The 23,626-nt window shown below is 43.5% G+C and overlaps 1 protein-coding gene across 1 annotated transcript in view; it reads right to left on the bottom strand.

Moving 5' to 3' along the window:
- RASGRF2 (Ras protein specific guanine nucleotide releasing factor 2) overlaps positions 1-23,626 on the bottom strand; it is a 454,295-nt gene that overhangs the window by 228,994 nt on the left and 201,675 nt on the right. The window contains exon 6 of the mRNA XM_089693224.1: positions 15,127-15,206. Within this exon, the coding sequence (XP_089549350.1) occupies positions 15,127-15,206 (80 nt within the window). The remainder of the gene's footprint in view (positions 1-15,126; positions 15,207-23,626) is intronic.

Here is a 23,626-nt window from a genome sequence, read left to right as displayed (position 1 = left end):
TTGATTTGACTCCACTAATGATTAGAAAATCAAACAAACCTTCTTAAAACAAAATATTTGCACAAAACTTGACTAGTATATGGCCAGCTTTAGGAGAAAAATACTGAATCTGCCTGCTGCATTCCCCTTTTCCTTCCAAACTTTCTACCAACACTGAAATCACAAAGCCAGATTATTATGGGGCCAAAGTTCCAGCATGATTTCCTTAGCTCCATAGCAAATAGACTGCATCCAATAAGTGCCATACACATTGCTTCTTTATCCCAAACTGATACAGTTTTCATCTACATTATATTGTGCCCATACTATGATTTTAGAAGATACAATCCCCGAATTACATTATGACCATTGTACTAGGGGACTATATTGATGATCATATTAGAAGTAACACATGAGGTACCCCCTAAAATTTGCAAGTTACCCCAGGTGTAATCATACTCTAGGATAAGAACCAATGATCTACAGTGCAACCTTATCTACAGTCAGGTCCATCTACACAATTCTAACATTTTTGGCTCTATGCACCACCACAATGGATTTGAAATGAAACAAACAAGATGTGCTTTAATTACAGACTGTCAGCTTTAATTTGACGGTATTTACATCCAAATCAAGTGAACGGTGTAGGAATTACAACAGTTTGCATATGTGCCTCCCACTTGTTAAGGGACCAAAAGTAATGGGACAGAATAATAATCATAAATCAAACTTTCACTTTTTAATACTAGGTTGCAAATCCTTTGCAGTCAATTACAGCCTGAAGTCTGGAACGCATAGACATCACCAGACGCTGGGTTTCATCCCTGGTGATGCTCTGCCAGGCCTCTACTGCAACTGTCTTCAGTTCCAGCTTGTTCTTGGGGCATTTTCCCTTCAGTTTTGTCTTCAGCAAGTGAAATGCATGCTCAGTTGGATTCAGGTCAGGTGATTGACTTGGCCATTGCATAACATTCCACTTCTTTCCGTTAAAAAACTCTTTGGTTGCTTTTGCAGTATGCTTTGGGTCATTGTCCATCTGCACTGTGAAGCGGCGTCCAATGAGTTCTGAAGCATTTGGCTGAATATGAGCAGATAATATTGCCCGAAACACTTCAGAATTCATCCTGCTGCTTTTGTCAGCAGTCACATCATTAATAAATACAAGAGAACCAGTTCCATTGGCAGCCATACATGCCCACGCCATGACACTACCACCACCATGCTTCACTGATGAGGTGGTATGCTTAGGATCATGAGCAGTTCCTTTCCTTCTCCATACTCTTCTCTTCCCATCACTCTGGTACAAGTTGATCTTGGTCTCATCTGTCCATAGGATGTTGTTCCAGAACTGTGAAGGCTTTTTTAGATGTCGTTTGGCAAACTCTAATCTGGCCTTCCTGTTTTTGAGGCTCACCAATGGTTTACATCTTGTGGTGAACCCTCTGTATTCACTCTGGTGAAGTCTTCTCTTGATTGTTGACTTTGACACACATACACCTACCTCCTGGAGAGTATTCTTGATCTGGTCAACTGTTGTGAAGGGTGTTTTCTTCACCAGGGAAAGAATTCTTCGGTCATCCACCACAGTTGTTATCCGTGGTCTTACGGGTCTTTTGGTGTTGCTGAGCTCAACGGTGCGTTCCTTCTTTTTAAGAATGTTCCAAACGGTTGTTTTGGCCACGCCTAATGTTTTTGCTATCTCTCTGATGGGTTTGTTTTGTTTTTTCAGCCTAATGATGGCTTGCTTCACTGATAGTGACAGTTCTTTGGATCTCATCTTGAGAGTTGACAGCAACAAATTCCAAATGCAAAAAGCACACTTGAAATGAACTCTGGACCTTTTATCTGCTCATTGTAATTGGGATAATGAGGGAATAACACACACCTGGTCATGGAAAAGCTGAGAAGCCAATTGTCCCATTACTTTTGGTCCCTTAACAAGTGGGAGGCACATATGCAAACTGTTGTAATTCCTACACCGTTCACCTGATTTGGATGTAAATACCCTTAAATTAAAGCTGACAGTCTGTAGTTAAAGCACATCTTGTTCGTTTAATTTCAAATCCATTGTGGTGGTGTATAGAGCCACAAATGTTAGGATTGCATCAATGTCCCAATATTTATGGACCTGACTGTATATGGGTTGAATGATTAACTTTAAAGGTTCATCAACCCAATCCTGAAATGGTAACTTTGGGTAAATCCTAGTGAGTGAGCAGCTGTGGTAATGATCATTTCCTATATTACCGGAATGGCACGTCTAATCTTCAATCTAAATAAGTAATAGACAGAACTCCAAACAACTAACTTTTCAAGTGTCATATTTATGAAAGGAAGCTTCATATCTACATAACAGTAGATCGCCATACACAAGATCTCCCCACAAAGGCAAACACTTATCTACAAGCATCATATACATTTTCATTAGAACAGGGAGGAGATCAAGGCCTAAAGTACAGTAATTAACAAACATCAATACACATGTATAGATACCAGAAAAAATCCTACAGCTGGCATGCAGGTACTCAAGATCAGGTGGAGGTGGGAATTACAAAGTTTTGAAGTAAAAACTCCTTTCTTAAGTGAGATCCACCTTCACCTGATCCTGAGTGTCCGCATGCCCTGAAGGTTTTTCCGGTATTATTAATTTTTGTTACTTGCTGTACTTTTTGCCTGGAGCTCCTACCTAATCTAATGAAAATGTAGAGTATATGATGCTTGTAGTGGATAGTTTGCCATTGGTCAGATAGAGGAACTGTGGTTAAATCCTGTGGATGTACTACAATTTACTGTTTTTTTATGATGCTTCCTTTCATAAATCTATGAAACTTTAAAAGTTAGCTGTTTCGAGTGATGCCTATTATTTATTTAGAACAACCATTCTCAACCAAGTTTAAATGCAACTCTAGGGTTTCTCCAAAGGTTGCTAAGGATGTCTTGAGCTGTGGCTGATTGACCTCTCATTTGATGATGCCTGCTTAGTTCCAGGACCAATTCCACATGGCAAAGCCAGTGGCATGACACCAATTATCTTTTTAACATTCTTTCTATTGACCTTTGGTGTACTGGGCATTTTTACCTTTCTACCTGTTAGGAATGGACTGGCCAGCAATGGTGGGACTCACCTGCCTTTTGATCTGCAGTACCAGGGCTGGCCAGCGGGTGCTCCCAGCAATCAGAGACTCAACCTTTCAGCCAGCTAACACCTGGAACTGATGATGCTGGGGTATTTAAGGGTTGGCCAGACTTGCAGACTCTGCCTTGGTGTTGTGTTTGTCCTGGGCCCTGTATCTGTCCTGCATCCTGTTTCTGTTCCTTTGCTGACTTCTCCTGCTCTGATCCTGGCTTGTGACCCTGACCATTCCTCTGTCTGACCCTCTGTACTATGCTGCTTGCTACCTGCTGAACCTGGCCTGTGACCCCGACTATTCTCCGCTTGCTCCCCCTGTACCTACCTGCCCAATTGATATTGACCCGGCCTGCCTGACGACGCTTGCTTGTATATACTGTTATCTGTGGGTGGTTTGGTTTGGTTTGTTTGCACTGTATTATGTTTTAGTATTGCACTGCGTTTATGTTTGTACTGTTAGTGTTAATAAATTATATTGTTTATAACATATCTGAGGTCTGCGTTTCCCTGCTTCAGTCACACACCTCTGGTCATACCTGGGAGCCCTGACATTACACCAAGGCCAATCCTGACCAGAAGTGGCTGCACAGGGAAGCCATCTTGGCTTGTTGATGGGAAGGATGGATCTAGATGAGGTTGAGTATTTATCTCTGCTAGTGCTTGATGACAGAGAGTATGCTTATCAGACTCTGAAGGAGTATACCCGGGATGAACTGCTAGAATGTATACGGCTCGCTCATGTTCTAGTAGATCAGGGCACAGTTTTCTCTATGGTGCAGCCATTGATTCAGGTTTGTGTTGAGTTGGTTTCATCTGGTTTCCCCGAATGCAGGGATGAATTTTTGCCACCATTTAGTGCAGACCAGGTAGAGTCCCTGGTGTGGTTATTAGAGGATGATATGGGTTACTTTCTGGAGCGTTATTCCACATGTTCACCACAGACACTGAGAGATTGTATAAACGCAGTGCAGTCATTGACCAGACAGACTTTGTGTAAACTCAGCTTTGTTCAACCCCTACTGCAGACATGGACAGATTTGTTGCACCCAGCCTCAGTCAGCTTACAAAGACCCAGTCCTGCTTCTAACTCTACTCCTGTATTCCCACCAGCTCCTCCAGTTACAGCCCAGTATACTTGGCTATCTACCGCATGTCAGTACCCTGTTCCCACTCGCTGCACCTATCCTGCCTTTAACCCTGTAAAAAAGCCCTCTGTAGCAACTGCTCCCTCTCCTGTTCCATCCTCCAGTTCTTCTCTGTCTCCAGCTGCTCCATTCGTTTGCAGACCTGCGTTTACTTGCAGTGCTCCAGTAGTTAAAACCAGAAAAAAGCGAAAATTCTTTCCAACCAATACCATCCTGCCAGTATCCAAACCGGTGAGCCTGCCTTCCGTGGTTCAGACTGATGCCTGTACGCAGCCTGAAGCCTCTACTCGGCCTGAAGCCTCTACGCGGCCTGAAGCCTCTCCTCAGCCTGAAGCCTCTCCTCAGCCTGAAGCCTCTACGCGGCCTGATGCCTGTACTCGGCCTGATGCCTCTACTCGGCCTGAAGCCTCTACTCGGCCTGAAGCCTCTACTCGGCCTGAAGCCTCTACTCGGCCTGATGCCTCTACTCGGCCTGATGCCTGCATTCAGCCTGATGCCGCTACTCAGCAGGATGAACTGATCCAGCCCGACGATCCTATTAGGCCAGTTGACTCGATGCCCGCTGGCAAGCCAAATGACCTGATGCCTGGTGACCCAGTGCCCGCTGTCATACCTGGTGACCCGATGCCCGCTGTCGAGCCAGACGATCCAATGCCTGGTGACGCGGTGCCCACTGCCTTGCCAGATGACCTGATGCCTGGCGACCCAGTGCCCGCTGTCATACCTGGTGACCCGATGCCCACTGTCGAGCCAGACAATCCGGCACCTGATGCCCCGGTGCTCACTGTCGTGCCTGTTGACTCGGAGCCCACTGCCTTGCCAGATGACGCGGTGCCCGCTGTCGAGCCAAATGACCTGATGCCTGGTGACCCAGTGCCCGCTGTCCAGTCAGACGATCCAATGTCTGACCCAGTGCCCGCGGTCATACCAGTTGACTCGGAGCCCACTGCCTTGCCAGATGACGCGGTGCCCGCTGACAAGCCAAATGACCTGATGCCTGGTGACCCAGTGCCCGCTGTCATACCTGGTGACCCGATGCCCGCTGTCGAGCCAGACAATCCGGTACCTGATGCCCCGGTGCTCACTGTCGTGCCTGTTGACTTGATGCCTGGTGACCCAGTGCCCGCTGTCCAGTCAGACGATCCAATGTCTGACCCAGTGCCCGCGGTCATACCAGTTGACTCGGAGCCCACTGCCTTGCCAGATGACGCGGTGCCCGCTGTCGAGCCAAATGACCTGATGCCTGGTGACCCGATGCCCGCTGTCCAGCCAGACGATCCAATGTCTGACCCAGTGCCAGCGGTCATCCCAGTTGACTCGGAGCCCACTGTTGTGCCTGGTGACTCGGTGCCCGCCGCCCCGCCTGGGGGCCCGAGACCTGTCGTTCTGCCTAAGGGCCCGAGACCTGTCGCTCCGCCTGGGGGTCCGGCACCTGCCACTCCGCTTGAGGGCCCGAGACCTGTCGCTCCATCTGGGGGTCCGGCGCCCGCCGCTCCGCCTGAGGGCCCGAGACCTGTCGCTCCAGCTGGGGGTCCGGCGCCCGCCGCTCCGCCTGAGGGCCCGAGACCTATCGCTCCATCTGGGGGTCCGGCGCCCGCCGCTCCGCCTGAGGGCCCGAGACCTGTCGCTCTGCCTGGGGGTCCGGCGCCCGCCGCTCCGCCTGGGGGCCCGATGCCTGTTGCCCCGCCTGGGGGCCCGATGCCTGTCGCCCCGCCTGGGGGCCCGATGCCTGTCGCCCCGCCTGGGGGCCCGATGCCTGCTGCCCCGCCCGGGGGCCCGGTGCCTGCTGCCCCGCCCGGGGGCCCGGTGCCTGCTGCCCCGCCCGGGGGCCCGGTGCCTGCTGCCCCGCCCGGGGGCCCGGTGCCTGCTGCTCCGTCTGGGGGCCCGGTGCCTGCCGCCCCGCCCGGGGGCCCGGTGCCTGCCGCCCCGCCCGGGGGCCCGGTGCCTGCCGCTCCACCCGGGGGCCCGGTGCCTGCCGCTCCGCCTGGTGGCCCGCTGCCTGCTGCTTCGCCTGGTAATCCGATGTGCCTCTGCCCGGAGTCCTGCCCGATGTACCTCTGCCCGGAATCCTGCCCGATGTGCCTCTGCCCGGAGTCCTGCCCGATGTGCCTCTGCCTGGAGTCCTGCCCGATGTGCCTCTGCCCAGTGTGCCTCTGCTCGATGTGCCTCTGCCCGGAGTCCAGCCCGGTGTGCCGCTGCCCGGAGTCCTGCCCGGTGTGCCAGTCTTTGATATCCCGCCAGTTGCCAGACCCGGGCGGTGGAACATTTTGCCCAGCTAGGACTGTTTGGAGCGTCCTGAGGCCGCTCCTTGAGGGGGGGGTACTGTTAGGAATGGACTGGCCAGCAATGGTGGGACTCACCTGCCTTTTGATCTGCAGTACCAGGGCTGGCCAGCGGGTGCTCCCAGCAATCAGAGACTCAACCTTTCAGCCAGCTAACACCTGGAACTGATGATGCTGGGGTATTTAAGGGTTGGCCAGACTTGCAGACTCTGCCTTGGTGTTGTGTTTGTCCTGGGCCCTGTATCTGTCCTGCATCCTGTTTCTGTTCCTTTGCTGACTTCTCCTGCTCTGATCCTGGCTTGTGACCCTGACCATTCCTCTGTCTGACCCTCTGTACTATGCTGCTTGCTACCTGCTGAACCTGGCCTGTGACCCCGACTATTCTCCGCTTGCTCCCCCTGTACCTACCTGCCCAATTGATATTGACCCGGCCTGCCTGACGACGCTTGCTTGTATATACTGTTATCTGTGGGTGGTTTGGTTTGGTTTGTTTGCACTGTATTATGTTTTAGTATTGCACTGCGTTTATGTTTGTACTGTTAGTGTTAATAAATTATATTGTTTATAACATATCTGAGGTCTGCGTTTCCCTGCTTCAGTCACACACCTCTGGTCATACCTGGGAGCCCTGACACTACCCATAATGAATTCGTTTGATTAAGGGTTCCCTAAGACCTCAAAATTATTTTTGGGGTTCCTCTGGGGTAAAAAGGTTGAGAAAGGCTGATTCATAGTGTATTATTCCTGGGTTTTTCTTGAGGAGACCCAATCTATAGTTTCAGCACCCTTTTTTATGTAATGAACACTTTATGCATCAATGTAGTGGTTTGGGTTTGCATTAGCTTACTTTTTGTTTTACCACTAATTTTCAAGCCTATGAATTTGTTTGTCAAAGTCAACTGACTTTTGAGATAAGGTAGAACGTGCATTTTACACGCTTCTCTACATTTTCTACTGTGTAGTCCAAAGGAACCCCAAAACCTGTAATTCATTTATAAGTCAGGAGTCATCCTGTTAGATATGTGTGGGATAGACAAGAAAGCCCACAATTTTGTTTCAGCTTGTAAATGACATCTGTGTTTCTGACTTGTGCATATCATCCACAGGAATTGTTAGGAACAAAGTGTTCACCTACCCATTAGTAATGCTGGAGAAATTTTACACTGAAATATCACTAGACTAGACTGTTTTCTCTGCAGTAACTTTGCAGTATCTACTAAGATGACATCTATTAAAGTAGAGAAACTGTGAATAAACAGACCTATCTTTCATGTCAAAGCTATACTGAAAGCTTTTAGCCTTCCCTGTAAAAATTCAAATACCTCACAACAGCTGTGAAAGAATAGCATACTCTAAAGTAAAGCAGTGACGGAACACAAGATGATATGTTGTATGCAATCATAAGAGAGACTTGGATCACAAAAACATTACATTCAAAGCACCTATCCTTAAAGGGATACTAAATCTAAACAAAAGGGACCTTATTTATAAAAGCATCTCAAGGAAGACCGGTTCTTCTCTTCCACAAAAATTAATCAGTTTATACTGCTCAAGGCAATGCTTCTGAAGCATCCAAAAACATTGTCAACCCTACAAGACCCCTGTAAAGACATGCATAAAACTAATATGAACAGCTGTACATTATCCATTGTTAAACAGGGGTGGTATTCCTATGCAGCAGAATCTGATGAAGATATCTCAATTTTATGTTCAAATGCCTTGTTACATAAACAGGTTAATTCTCATATTTATATAATGCTCACCCACATTTCAGTGCTGTACAGAGAACAAAGATAAATACGTATCAGTGAAGCATACAAGATAATGTAATGGTGATATTCTATCCCACACAATTTTGGCCATATTCAATATATTTCAATAAATAAATTATATATACATATATATATATATATATATATATATATATATATATATATACTGCATGTTGAAATGCATTTTTATCACAAAATATATGAAAAATATTTTTAAAAATACATTTCAAATATACTGTAAGTCTTTAAAAATACAAATCTACATTTTTGGAGTGCATTTACAAATATATGTAAAAGTATATGTTAAAATTACTTTTTTGTATGTTAAAAAAAATCAGAAGAATATATTAAAAAAATATATATTTTTAAAAATATATATATTTCAAATATATTCTTCTGATTTTTTTTAACATATAAATGTAATTTTAACATATATTTTTACATATATCTGAAAATGCACTCCAAAAATGTAGATTTGTATTTTTAAAGACATACAGTATATTTGAAATTTATTTTTAAAAATATTTTTCATATATTTTGTAATAAAAACACATTTCAACATGCAGTGTATATATATATATATATATATATATATATATATATATATATATATATATATATATGATTGTTATTATTATTATACAGTATTTGTGTAGCGCCAATAGTTTGCTCAGCGCTGTACATTATAATGGGAGACAGTACAGTAACAATACAATACAATACACGAGGGGTTCGAGGGCCCTGGTCCTTAAAAGCTTACAATCTAAGAGGGAGGGGAGAGTGGTACAGGAGGAAATAGCTCTGGGGGATGGAGTGGTGGGAAGAGCGGAGGAGATCAGCAATTAGGTGAGGGCTGGGTAGGCTTCTCTGAAGAGATGGGTTTTCAGGGTGCGCCTAAAGGTGAGGAGGGTAGGTGACAGTCTGATGGATTGGGGTAGTAAGTTCCAGAGGATGGCGGAAGCCCTGGAGAAGTCCTGGAGACGGGCATGGGAGGAGGAGACCAGGGAACTGGAGAGTAGGAGGTCTTGTGAGGAGCAGAGAGTGCGTTTTGGGTGGTAGATGGATATCAGGTCGTTGATATAGTTTGGGGCAGTGTTATGAACAGCTTTGTACGTCAATGTTAATATTTTAAACTTTATCCCTTGGGCAATTGGAAGCCAGTGGAGGGATTGGCAGAGGGGGGAGGAGGATACGGAGCGGTTGGTGAGGTGGGTGAGTCTGGGCGCAGAATTCAGGATAGACTGAAGCAGGGATAACCTGTGTTGGGGTAATCCGGCGAGGAGGGAGTTGCAGTAGTCAAGTCGTAATATGATAAGGGATTGAATGAGTTGCTTTGTGGTTTCTGGGGTTAGGATCGTGCGTATTTTGGAGATGTTGCTGAGGTGGAGTCTGCATGAATTTGTCAGCGATTGGATCTGGGGCTAAAAAGACAGATTGGAGTCTAGAATGACACCTAGTACTTTGGCTTGCGGGGTGGGGCTGATGGTGGCGTTGTTGGTCGTGATGGAGAGGTCTGGGGGGGCATGGGCTGGGGGGGAAAACTAGGAGCTCGGTTTTAGCAAGGTTTAGTTTAAGGAGGTGGAGTGACATCCAATCTGATACGTCGTTCAGAAGGCTAGTGATTCGGGCGGAGACTGAAGGGGTGAGGCGAGGGGTGGAGAGATAGATTTGCGTGTCATCGGCATAGAGATGGTAGTTGAAGCCGTGGGAGTGTATCAGTTGACCAAGGGAGGAGGTGTAGATGGAGAAGAGAAGGGGCCCGAGGACAGAACCTTGGGGGACCCCAACAGAGAGGGGGAGTGAGGGGGAGGTGGCAGCGTTATAGGTAACACTGAAGGAGCGTTGTGATAGATAGGAAGAGAGCCAGGAGAGAGCGGAGTCTCTGAGGCCAAAAGAGTATAGTTTTTTGAGGAGTATATATATATATATACTGTATATATATTTTTATTGAAATATATTAAATATGGCCAAAATTGTAGTATTTGAAATATATGGCAATATATTTTGGAAGAATATTTTTAAAATATGTTTCAAATATATTTTTCTTCCATATGGGACTGACCCACAGACTAGGTCAATTTGAAGAGGAACTAAGCTCTGGAACCTGTGCCCAACAAAAGGCCAGCAGAAGACAAAGCTCTAGTTCAATAGCATTGTCTGAGGTCTATCTTCAGCTGATCATTCCCCCATTATTGACTTATCATGTCTTGTTCTACACTGTGTTTCTGTGTGCAAGAGACTCTCAATAAACAAAGGGTTTTGCTTCACTCTCTTAAAGCAGAACTACTCTGCACCTAAGCACCTCAAACTGAAAACGCGACTTAATATACAGTATTTTTAACATTCAAAGTAAACTCACCCATCCCTCCATGTCTCCTTGCTTTACTTTGCTGAGAAATCACTTTGAAAAACACCCTTTAGCCTTTCTAGCTGCAGCCATCTTAAATAAAGGCAGATAAATTATGTAGAATTTATATTCTGGAATCCATCGACCCTTAGCTCCGACATGCAAGCAGGAGGGTGTGCTAAGTTGAGAAAACCCTTCTTCCCCTTCCTGGGATGTATGACATCATTTTGGCCTAGGCCAGAAACCAGGAAGCAACTGAAGAAATATACATAAAAATTAAAGCAGTAAACATAATATACCTTCCTATCTATTTAGTAATGCTAGCAACATAAAGAATAAAAATCAATGTTGAATGAAAGAATTAAGTTCCGCTTTCAATCTCCAGAGACTATCATATGCAGCAGGCCTTAGATCTCACCCTGCAAATATACATGCTATAAAACTGTAGGCTGTAGGCATAGGATTTCCTAGGCTCCCTCACATACCAGAAAATGCAGTGCTATTTTTAGAGAGGCGTTAAAAAGGTAAATTTTTTTGGTATGCTGCTTAGGCAATAATACCACATTTATTTATTTCAGGTACTTATATAGCGCCATCAATTTACTCAGCGCTTTACATATATATTGTACATTCACATCAGTCCCTAACCCTCAAGGGGCGTACAATCTAAGGTCCCTAACTCACATACATACACATACTAGGGCCAATTTAGACAGGATCCAATTCACCTACCAGCATGTCTTTGGAGTGTGGGAGAAAACCAGAGTACCCGGAGGAAACCCACGCAGGCACAGGGAGAACATGCAAACTCTAGGCAGGTGGTGTTGTGGTTAGGATTCGAACCAACGACCCTAGTACTACCAGGTGGAAGTGCTAACCATTTAGCTACTGTGCTGCACATCTACATGTTCCCTATAAAACAGAAAATCTTCACATTTTGAGTTCAGGTCCACTTTAAGTAGAAGTTAGTTTTCTTGTTCAGTGTATTATATTGACATTTTCAATACATAACATAAAAGGTAAACCAACACATGAACATATCATGGTTACAAAACATTACAGAAGTTTATAGTCTGTATTGAGAAATGTCCAGAGAACTTTTGGTCTCTTCCTGGAGAACAGATACGCTGACATCAAAATGGGGAACTTAGTTAATTTTCAACCATGTTTTGTACTGAAGGAAGAAACTGCCACGTGGAGGAAACCTGCACAACCTTTGTTTAGATTGTGCAGCTGGTGGCCAATAATCTTGCATAATACTAACCACTATACTACTGTGTCAAGATATATTATACACCTGTGCTAGGAAGAATGTTCATATGCACAAGAGCAGCTGCAATCAAAGTGCTCTTACACTCTAAATCATAAACATAAATCTTTACAGCGCTATGTACTACAATTAAATGTCATAAATCACAATGCATAATTAACCAAAAACATATTTGAGAAAAAAATAAATAAAAAATAAAGTCCACTGAATTATATACCACGACGTGGATGACATAAATTGTTCGTTAATCAAACACACACAAAATAAGGATGTTTCCGTGCAGTTTTCAAAAACCAATCCTGTGTTCTTGTGCTATTCTCCAGTGCTCCTCCACCACCAACACAGAGAACTCACCATATGGACATGACTACCCACTACAGGTCAGTCATAATACACTTGTTGTATTTATATGGCACCATCCACCATATTTTAGGATTAGATGTTCCACTTATCCTCCAGCCATCCTTACTGTGGTAACTAGTCCTGCTCTGTGCAGTCTCTTCTTTAAAACATTTGACTGTTTGGAGTCAGACCACCAGTCTGAATTGTGTCGATCACACATACGTCTTACACATATAAGTAGGTAAGAAGCTGCAAAAGAATCTGATGCTGGATATTCTCGGGACATCTGATGGCTTCTGGGACTTGGGGTGCGAGAGGTCAATCTCATTAACACCCCTATGGATAGAGAGCTCATGTCTATCCACCTACATAAAGCATATTCCTGCCATTAGGGTACCATTGCCACAATAGGTCTCCTGACACCAACACTGTAGGAAGTACACTCTATCAGCTATATAAGGAATTGGGGGGTTTGAATGTTCCTCCTCTAGAAGAAGAGAAACCCAGGTCTTAGATTTATTAGAATATGAGCATGTATTTCTACTCAACAGTAGGACAAAGCTCAAAAAACAAGATTGACGCAATTCGTAGGGATGTCGCCACTGCTCAGACACCCACCCCACTTAGCACTCCTCACACAATAACCCCCTCAACACTTTGCTCACTTGACCTCACTACTACCGAAGAGGTCACTAAGATTTTCTCTGAAGCCCGCCTCACCACCTGCCCCCTGGACCCTGTCCCCTCACAACTCCTGCGGTCCCCCTTCTCTTCCATCCTATGCTCCCTCACTCACATCTTCAATCTTTCCCTCTCCACCGGTACCTTCCCCTCGCCTCTAAAGCACACGCACATCGCTCCCATACTTAAGAAACCCTCCCTGGACCCCATCAACGTGAACAACTTAAGAGCCATCTCCTTACTGCCATTTACCTCTAAACTCCTAGAACACTTCTACAATCGCCTGAGCTCCCATCTCACCGACAACAACCTTCTCAACCGTTTACAGTCCGACTTCCGCCCCCTACACTCCACCGAAACTGCCCTACTCAAACTCAGCAATGACCTACTAACCGCCAAAACCAATGGCCACTATACTATACTCCTACTACCTGACCTCTCTGCGGCTTTTGACATGGTTGACCACTCCCTACTCCTCAAAAAACTGCACTCTGTTGGCCTCAGAGACTACGCTCTCTCCTGGTTCTCCTCCTATCTATCGCAGCGCTCCTTCAGTGTTATCTATAACACTGCCACCTCTCCTTCACTCCCTCTCTCTGTTGGGGTCCCTTAAGGTTCTGTCCTCGAACCCCTCCTCTTCTCCATCTACACCTCCTCCCTTGGCCAATTGATAAACTCCCACGGCTTCAACTACCATCTCTATGCCGACGACACGCAAATCTATCTCTCTACCCCTCACCCCCTCAGTCTCCAATCGCATCACCAGCCTACTAAGTGACATATCGGACTGGATGTCACCCAACTTCCTCAAACTCAACCTTTCCAAAACTGAGCTCCTAGTATTCCCACCAGCCCGTGTCCCCTCCCCCGACTTCTCCATCATGATCAACAACACAACCATCAGTCCCACCCCTCACGCCAAGGTACTAAGTGTAATCCTAGACTCCAATCTGTCCTTTCAGCCCCAGGTCCAATCGCTGACAAACTCATGTAGAAGTCACCTCCGCAACATCTCCAAGATACGACCGTTCCTAACCCCGGAAACCACTAAGCAACTCATTCACTCCCTTATTATATCAGGCCTTGACTACTGTAACTCCCTCCTCACTGGCCTACCTCATCGCAGGCTATCCCCACTTCAGTCCATCATGAATGCTACTGCCAGACTCATTCACCTTACTAACCGCTCTATATCTACCACCCCTCTCTGCCAATCCCTCCACTGGCTTCCAATTGCCCAGCGGATAAAATTCAAAACACTAACACTGACGTATAAAGCCGTTCATAACACTGCCCCTAATTCCATCACCGACCTTGTCTCTAAATACCACCCAAACCGTACTCTCCTCTCCTCGCAAGACCTCCTACTCTCTAGCTCCCTTGTCTCCTCCTTCCATGCGCGTCTCCAGGATTTCTCAAGGGCTTCACCCATCCTCTGGAACTCCCTACCCAATCTATCAGGCTATCACCTACTCTGCTCACTTTTAGGCACACTCTGAAAACCCATCTCTTCAGGGAAGCCTACCCCGACCCCAGCTAATATTGGAATCCTCTACTCTTCCTACCACTCCATCCCACACAGCTAATTACCTCTTGTACCACTATCCCCTCCCTCCTAGATTGTAAGCTCCAAGGAGCAGGGCCCTCTAATCCCTCTTGTATTGATCTGTATTGTTACTGTACTGTCTCCCACGATAATGTAAAGCTCTGAGCAAACTGTCTGCGCTATATAAGTCTTGTATAATAATAATAATAATTTTATATTACAATCACCCTGTTGTACTGTTACTTTCTGTCAAGTTATCTTTTGAAAGCAGTATACCTTGCCATTATCAAAGCTTTTGGGACACACCTTGACACATGAATGACCTAACAAATATTAGCAGTGAATTAATGATTACAAGCAATGAAACCAATTCATAAAGGACCAGATATTAAAAACATTTTTTTCCTAGCACTTCTAGTTCAGTAACAGATTGGTGATTAAGAGAAGCAATCAGTGATATATAATTCAGAGTGATAAAAAAGTAATGCAATTCAACTAACCCAAGGAAGACTTCAAAATGATATGATCATATCAAAAAGCCACACAAGTCCCAAACGTCAAGGCAGTAGCCATTCTACTTGGCAGATCTCATTCATGTATTATTAACAGCATTAGAAAACAGGCTCACATACCTAAAATTAAAGTAGGCCAGTTAGTAATTCTGGCTTTCAGACCCTGGTGAAATATTTCATGAAGAAACATGATGGTTTCACTGAAAAAGAAAAAAAAACAAATTACTAGCACATTGTAATCCCTCGATATTCAGCAATTAACGCAAAGATCAACTGTTATTGGTAAACAGCAACTCAATATTTAACTTGATTTCCAATAGCTGTATGAAGAAAATATTAACAGTGTCTGCAGTTGGCCTGGAAATAATGAACAATGAAATGCATAAATAATACATCAACAAAGACGGAAGAATATAAAGGTGAAATCACAGGTCATCTACCAAAAAGGTCAGTAGTAATTAGCCACTTCTCAGTAAATAAGGCACAGCTGGGAGCTTTCACAATATGAATGTGAAATTAATAAAATTGCAGATTAGTCTATGGAGATTCAGTGTGGAAAATAATTATTTGATCCCCTGCAGATTTTGTAAGTTTGTCCACTTACAAAGAAATGAATGGTCTATAATTTATTTTTACCATACGTGTATTTTAAATGATAGAGACAAAATTTCAACCAAAAATCCAGAAAACCACATAATACAAATGTGGTGCTCATGTGGTACACAGATTAGTCCTGTGCATTTAAGAAGGTGCTCCTAACAACAACTCATTATGTGTATAAAAGACACCCATTAACAGAATATATTTCTTCCATTCAAACCTCACCATTAGAGATGAGCGAATTATTCAAAAATTCGATTCGGCTGATTCGCCGAATTTGCGGGAGAAATTCGATTCGATGCGAATTTATTCGCCGCGAATTTAACTTATTTAAAGGGTTTCTAGGCTTCAGAGAGCCCTTATATTAGTGCAGAACACTGTACCTTTAATTTAAATGCCATTGGAGTCTGCTGGGGAAGAGAAATAATACTGTCAGTCAGTATGACATGCAGATGAGTGCCGTCGATCTTAGAATCACCGCACACTTCACTCATTTGGGCAGTCACGGGGCACGACGAAGAAGAAGAAGAAGAATGAAAAGAAGAATGAAAAGAAGAAGAAGAAGAATGAAAAGAAGAAGAAGAAGAATGAAAAGAAGAAGAATGAAAAGAAGAAGAAGAAGAATGAAAAGAAGAAGAAGAATGAAAAGAAGAATGAAAAGAAGAAGAAGAATGAAAAGAAGAAGAAGAAGAATGAAAAGAAGAATGAAAAGAAGAAGAAGAAGAATGAAAAGAAGAATGAAAAGAAGAAGAATGAAAAGAAGAAGAAGAATGAAAAGAAGAATGAAAAGAAGAAGAAGAAGAATGAAAAGAAGAAGAAGAAGAATGAAAAGAAGAATGAAAAGAAGAAGAAGAAGAATGAAAAGAAGAGGGAGAAGAATGAAAAGAAGAATGAAAAGAAGAAGAATGAAAAGAAGAAGAAGAATGAAAAGAAGAATGAAAAGAAGAAGGAGAAGGATGAAAAGAAGAAGAAGAATGAAAAGAAGAAGAAGAAGAATGAAAAGAAGAAGAATGAAAAGAAGAATGAAAAGAAGAAGAAGAAGAAGAATGAAAAGAAGAAGAAGAATGAAAAGAAGAAGAATTCCAGTACAGCAAAAAGTGTATCTGCAGAGAGCTCCGCTATTTCTGACAGTTCTCTGACAGTTCTGACAGTTCATTTACAGCGGTTGAAACATTGTATCTATTTATTTCCGAATAAAAACATCTGTATCCTAAATGGAAACAAATAGATACAATGTTTCAACCGCTGTAAATGAACTGTCAGAACTGTCAGAGAACTGTCAGAAATAGCGGAGCTCTCTGCAGTGACACTTTTGCCGGCTGATCGGGGAAAATTCGATTCGTGCATCCGAAGTTTGCTAAAATTCGGATTCGATGCGAATCGAATTTTTCCTAATATTCGAAACGAATTCCACTTCGCCAAGTTCGATTCGCTCATCTCTACTCACCATCATGGGGAAAGAGCTGTCAAAGGATGTCAGGGACAAGATTGTAGACCTGCACAAGGCTGGGATGGGCTACAAGACCATCAGCAAGAGGTTTTTTGAGAAGGAAACAACTGTTGGAGCGATTATTCACTTGAAGAAAAACAAAATAACCATCAATCGTCCTCAGTCTGGTAACACAATACACCGCCATGGACTGAAATCCTGCAGTGCCCCCAAGGTCCCCCTCCTTAGGAAGGCACATGTACAGGACTGTCTGAAGTTTGCCACTGAACAAGTAAATGATTCACAGAAGGATTGTGAGAAAGTGCCGTGGTCAAATGAGATCAAAATTGAGCTCTTTGGCATTAACTCGACTTGCCAAGTTTGAAGAAGAAAAATGATGACTTTGACCCTAAGAACACCATCCCTACAGTCAAGCACAGGTGGAAATATTATGCTTTGGGGCTGATTCTCTGCTAAAGGTACAGGCCAACTTTGCCACATTGAGGGGCCAATGGATGGGGCCATTCATTGTAAAATCTTGGATGAGAACCTTCTTCCCTCAGCCAGAACACTGAAGATGGGTCGTGGATGGGTCTTCCAGCATGACAATGATCCAAAACATACCGCCAAGGCAACAAAGGAGTGGCTGAAGAAGAAGCACATTAAGGTCACGGAGTGGCCTAGCCAGTCTCCAGACCTTAATCCTATAGAAAATGTATGGAGGGAGCTGAAACTTCGAGTTGCCAAGCGACAGCCAAGAAACCTTAAGGATTTAGAGAAGATCTGTAAAAAAGAGTGGACCAAAATCCCTCCTGAGATGTGTGCAAACCTGGTAACCAACTACAAGAAACATTAACTCTGTGCTTGCCAACAATGCTATCTCCACCAAGTACTATGTGATGTTTTGCTTGGGGATCAAATACTTATTTTACTCACTGAACTGCAACTCAATTTATACCATTTGTATCATGTGGTTTTCTGGATATTTGGTTGACATTCTGTCTCTATCATTTAAAATACACCTATGATAAAAATTATAGATCCTTAATTTCTTTGTAAGTGGACAAACTTACAAAATCTGCAGGGGAACAAATAATTATATTCCTCACTGTATGACAGCAGTCTAACTTAAATCCATGTAGTAAATACAGTACAACTTTAATTAGAGGAACTATAATATATAAATCCCAGATGAAAAAATGTATTGGAAAGAAGGAGGCATAAGTATAATATATACTGCAGCTGTAGGAACACGTTAAAACAAGCTATTAAACATGTCCAGTAAAACAATTTAAAAAATAAAATTTCGTCATAAATTTAGGCCAAAATGTATTCTGCTACATGTCTTTTCTAAAAAAATTAAATACATGTAAATTAATTGGTTTATGTGAACATTATAACGTTTACAAATATATACTGGATATTTTTTTTTCCTACTAGTAATGGCGGCGATCAGCAACTTACAGTGGGACTGTGGTGGGCATTATGACACTGGGGGGAACAGACTTGGTGTAACTGACAACACCAGTGACACCAATACAGTGATTAGTTCTAAAAAAAAGCACTGACACTGTACTAATGGCACTGGGCAGGAAGGGGATAACATGCGTAGAAATCAAAGAGTTAACTGTGTGTTGTTTTAATTGTGTCTGTGTCCCTGTGCTTCACTGTAAGCACACTGCTCTAAGGAACAGGACAGTCCCCGAAACGCGTTAGTCAGTTGGAGGTCCAGGACTCCCATTTCGGATATCATCCAGTGCAGACTGAACATTGCTGTTCTTTACATGATGTGCCTTTGACAATAGTGTCTTTGCCGAAGAATATTTGTGAGAATATTACCAATTCATTTATAACAATATTTTTTTTTTAAAAGGTAATGCACTAGGCCTGTGAACCCTCCGTTTTCTTTGCACACTGCTTTTCACAGCAGTGTGCACAAGCTGACTGGGGAGAGAACTGCTTTGTTTACAAACAGTTCTCCTCCCCGTCGGAGATAATCGGCAATCACCGGGCGCCGGCGAGCACTAGTGGTGCACGTGCCCCCTACAAGGAAATGCAAAATCACGTGTGTATATATATATATATATATATATATATATATATATATATATGTGATTTTGCATACCTGTACCACCCTGTAGCAGTATTTTTGCTATAGGATGGCCGGGAAGCGGTTAAAGGATAAAGTTCACCTTTTGACCAAAAATAACTTTTGCAAGTAAATAAATGTCTATTTTTTTTGGTTGCAGGAGCCTGTGAAGCATTGCACCAATGATTAGCAGATCGCTGGTGCCACGCAGGTCTCCTGCAGACCTGTCAGTATATCTGCTTGCCCATACAGGATGTATGGGCAAGCCGATATACTGACAGAAAGTTTCAATGAACTACAACGACACTCCACAGCACTGTGGTAGTTCATTGAGAACTACAAGCCAACAGCCACTAAGGCTGTCAGGACTCACAGTGAATAAATGACACGGCCAGAGAGGCACCGGAGAGTACTGAACTGGCCAGAGTCCAGATCTAAATCCCACAGAGCACCTGTGGAGAGATCTCAAAACAGCAGGTGGGAAAAGGAGGCGAAAGAAACCCATTGATGGTTACAGGAAGCAATTGATTTCAGTTATTTTTTACAAGGTGTGTGCTAATATTACATTGAGAAGGTGCCAATAGTTTTGTCCAGTTGATTTTTGGAGTTTTGTGTGGAATATTTCAGATTTGGCTTTTGTTTCTTCACTTTTTTGTGTCGTAATAATACAAACAAAAGAAATAAACATGAGAATGTCTAAACATTTGTAATTGCAACAATTGTCTGGGTGAAGTGGTGCATTATCTGAAATGCAGGGGTGCCAATATTTTTGGCCATGGCAGTATATTGTGACAGAACAAGGCTCTGTCACTGTGAGAATATAAAAAAAGTGACACAGGATTTGTATTTAAGGTAAATATGACGTGTCAGACTAGTGTTTCTGGGCAGAGAAAGCTTTGTGTTTGGCTTTCTTTAGTTCTGGATCAGAACATGCAATCCTGTGTACGAGTACAGAGGTACAGCGTGGTACTGCAATTGAAGCCGAGTGAGACTGTGAGCCAGGTGGCTGTGTATTTTCCAGTGGTTGTATGCTGCTGAAGCTGGAGAACTGCATGGGAAACCTTATGTTGGACTGTCGTTCTGCTTTCTGCTATTTTAATAAAAGGGCACTACCAGACCCTTAAAACAGTTCCTGTCTACCATGGACTCACTGTATAAATGCATCCACCATGAGAGCTAACTACCCCATGTCACTATATACGGGAGATATATTTCCCCACTCTTTGGATTGTGGTCCCTTTAAGGGAGAATTTAAAGAGACATTTTAGCACTCCCACCCATACAGGGTAAGGGGTTCTGGGGTAGTCCGGTCTTTACAGTACTCTCTGGGATGGTAAATCCTGATTTGGGACCTGGAATTTGGAGGCCCAGAGAGACTTTAGGTTGGAAAACCAAACCCCTTAAAAGGGGTATGGTCCTGAAGGGGTTCAGCCACCTGCAACAGAAGTCTAAAGAGGAACATCAGCTGGTGTCTGTGAAGTAGAGTCTATAGCAGCACACACAGCTGAGTGAGTAGTGTGGGCTGGCTGGTGACAGAGACATGGTTGTAGAATTGTGGAGACTTCTTCTGGACCCTGAGGCAGGCAGGAACTTTTGAAAAACCCACATTTTTATATATAATTTACTTTTGGCACAAGTTTTCTCATGTGGTGATTGTTTGATGGACTGAGTTATTTGGACTTTTCGTTTGAAATAACATACATTATTCATTGTTTATTCACGTGGTGATTGTTTGATGGACTGAGTTATTTGAACTTTTTCGTTTGGAATAATATCACTTATTCAGGATTTATTTTTACACTATTAATATTGTTTATGTGGAAAATGTTAATCAATATTTATTATTCATCATTTATATTATTTTTATTATTTGTATAGATTTTTTACACTGATAATTGATTTATGCGCCACTGGAATACTTTTTTGAAGTGTTTTTTTGCATATATATATATATATATATATATATATATATATATATATATATATTTGTGTTTTTTTTTGTTTTTTTAAGCATTTATTTTAGCTGCAGGGGACATATCATTTGAAGTCAGATGGTCTCTGTGCTGCAGTCTTTTCCACTGTGGCTCTAGAAAAATGCCTCTGTGTTTAGCAACACATTATGCTCAGAGGTGCATTATCTGCTCCATATTCTAATGTAAAATGTAATTAACCTATGAACTGAACTCCAGGAAAACATAGAAAAACTTTTTACAGTTATAAATAAATAAATAAATAAATAAAACAAGTGTTTTAAACTACCATTATTGAAGCACATGAAATCTGTCTTTAATATAGTGGTAAAAGACAAAAGAACAAAAATTTTATATATTGCAGCTCACCAACCCTTGGTGGCTACATTAGTATTCTTTTTTTTTAGGCTTTTCTTCCTTTATTTTCACCTGGTTATCCAGCCAGTCTTAAGGTGGCCAAATATGGATAAAAATTCGACTTTTTTAGCAGGAACAGATACATTTCGATCCATGTATGGCTGTTCTTGTTCATACGAAGTCAATCTATCGATCAACTTTTCATGAAGAGTCCTGCTGGAATATTTTGCTTCAGTCTGCACTTGCAGCCAATTAGCTGCAGCTGTGATCAGTGTATTCAGACAGCAGGGAAGTCTCGCTGTCAGAATGCAATGATACAGTGGGGAAGATTTCTCCATCGACCTCCAATGCTTGGATGTGGTAATTGTCTCGGTTTTATTTTGTTCAGTCAGCTGCAGGGGCGAACTGACAACTCATGGGGCCCCCGGGGAATAGGGAATCATGGGGCATTTGGAAACTCGGGCACTGCCCAAGGGCCTGGGGTCAGTAGGGGGCCCCATGAGATGCCCCTGGTACCTTTTTCATAGGCTTTTTTGAGTTTCGGCAAGGACACAGGGGCCCCATGATCCCCTATTGCCCGGGGGCCCCATGAGTCATCAGTCCACCCCTGGGCCCGTGTCCTCGCCCACAATCAAACCACACCCAAAAAAGCCTATGAAAAGGTACCAGGGGCATCTCACGGGACCCCCTACTGAACCAGGGCCCCCAGGCAATGCCCGAGTTCCCAAATGGTCAGTCCGCCCCGGTCAGCTGGCATTGTCAGATTTATGTTGTCTCCATCCTGGATGGAGGAGCAACAGAACCACCTTTGAACAGCAGCACTGTCTATCTGTCAATCTGTTGAGAGGGTAGTGTTAGATACAGTAGCACACAGGTGTCAAACTGGTGGCCCTCCAGCTGTTGCCAAACTACAAGTCCCATGAGGCATTACAAGATTGACAGTTACACGCATGACTCCTAAAGGCAGAGGCATGATGGGACTTGTAGTTTTGCAACAGCTGGAGGGCCGCCAGTTTGACACCTTTGCGTGACTAGCAGATTTAGAACGCTCTGCAGTTTGGCACCCAAAAGCTGAAACTGAGTTGTCATGACACCCAAACCGGGTCACCCGCCAATCCCACACCCCACCTGCTGAACACTGGCCCTGAGCTCACCCCAACCGGGTCACTGTGTGAGTCTGATCCCGCCGAACCCTGAGCCGCCCGATTACCCCACCCGACAGTCTGCTGGTCCACGTCACCCCACCAGGAGAATCAAGTGACCCAGATCACACCGACAGCCGCCGGCTGGAGAGGAGGAATGACCCGATCCGGGAGAGCACCTGCCTGATCCAGCAACATTAAGGATTCCAGAGAAGAGAGATCCTGTACCCTTAAGGGGACCTCTGGCCAGCTGGATCCTTTCCTTACCATCCTGTGTGCTCCCACCACCACTACCCACCTAGAGGGAGGATCATTTCCTGACCTGACCTGTGTTCCTGACCAGACCAACCACCTAGAGGGAGGACATCTTCCCTTATCCCAGACCAGACCCTAAAGGAGGCTTCTGCGGATTTTACTTAATGCACATTTACATTGTGTATCTGGTGAGTGCACAATCTCTCTACATTACTTGGAACATCATCACGGATTATTAGGAGAGCACTATATAGATTATCCATTAGTCTTTAGTGACAATACGGAACATTTATTCTTTTTTCAATATTTTGTTATTCTTTACATATGGACTGTTTTACTGTACGTATAGTCATTTAGATTATAATTTGCATATCAATTTGCATTACATTTATAGCGCTGCACTATTTATTTGTATCTGTTATAACGCTTTATTTTGGTTTCCTTGAGTGTCCAGCAGCTTACTCCAGAGCGCTCACTTTTATTGCTATCCTATTTAGATTTAGAACCAGACTCCAGCTAACACTTTTTGAGCAGTTACAGCAATGTTTTTTTTTCCTTTTGCGTAAAAATTTTACATACATGAATAAAAGCTGACCATTGTAAGCTCCCCTGTCTGTGTTAAATAGTTTGTTTCAGCCCCTAACTGCTACTTTGGCTAGACAGCTGAGTCTGTTAGAGGAAGTTGTAAAATAAAAGACTTACTGTCAAGATCACTAGTGAAAATAAAGGAAAAAAGCCTAAAAAGAAAAGTAATGCAGCCACCACACCTAAGAACTGA

The sequence above is a fragment of the Staurois parvus genome, unplaced genomic scaffold, assembly GCF_062004578.1.
Source record: "Staurois parvus isolate SC_StPar_1 unplaced genomic scaffold, SC_StPar_1.0 ptg000618l, whole genome shotgun sequence".
NCBI lineage: Eukaryota > Metazoa > Chordata > Amphibia > Anura > Ranidae > Staurois > Staurois parvus.
The sequence above is the reverse complement of the archived record's forward strand: the minus strand, read 5'-3'. Positions and strand labels throughout refer to the sequence as shown.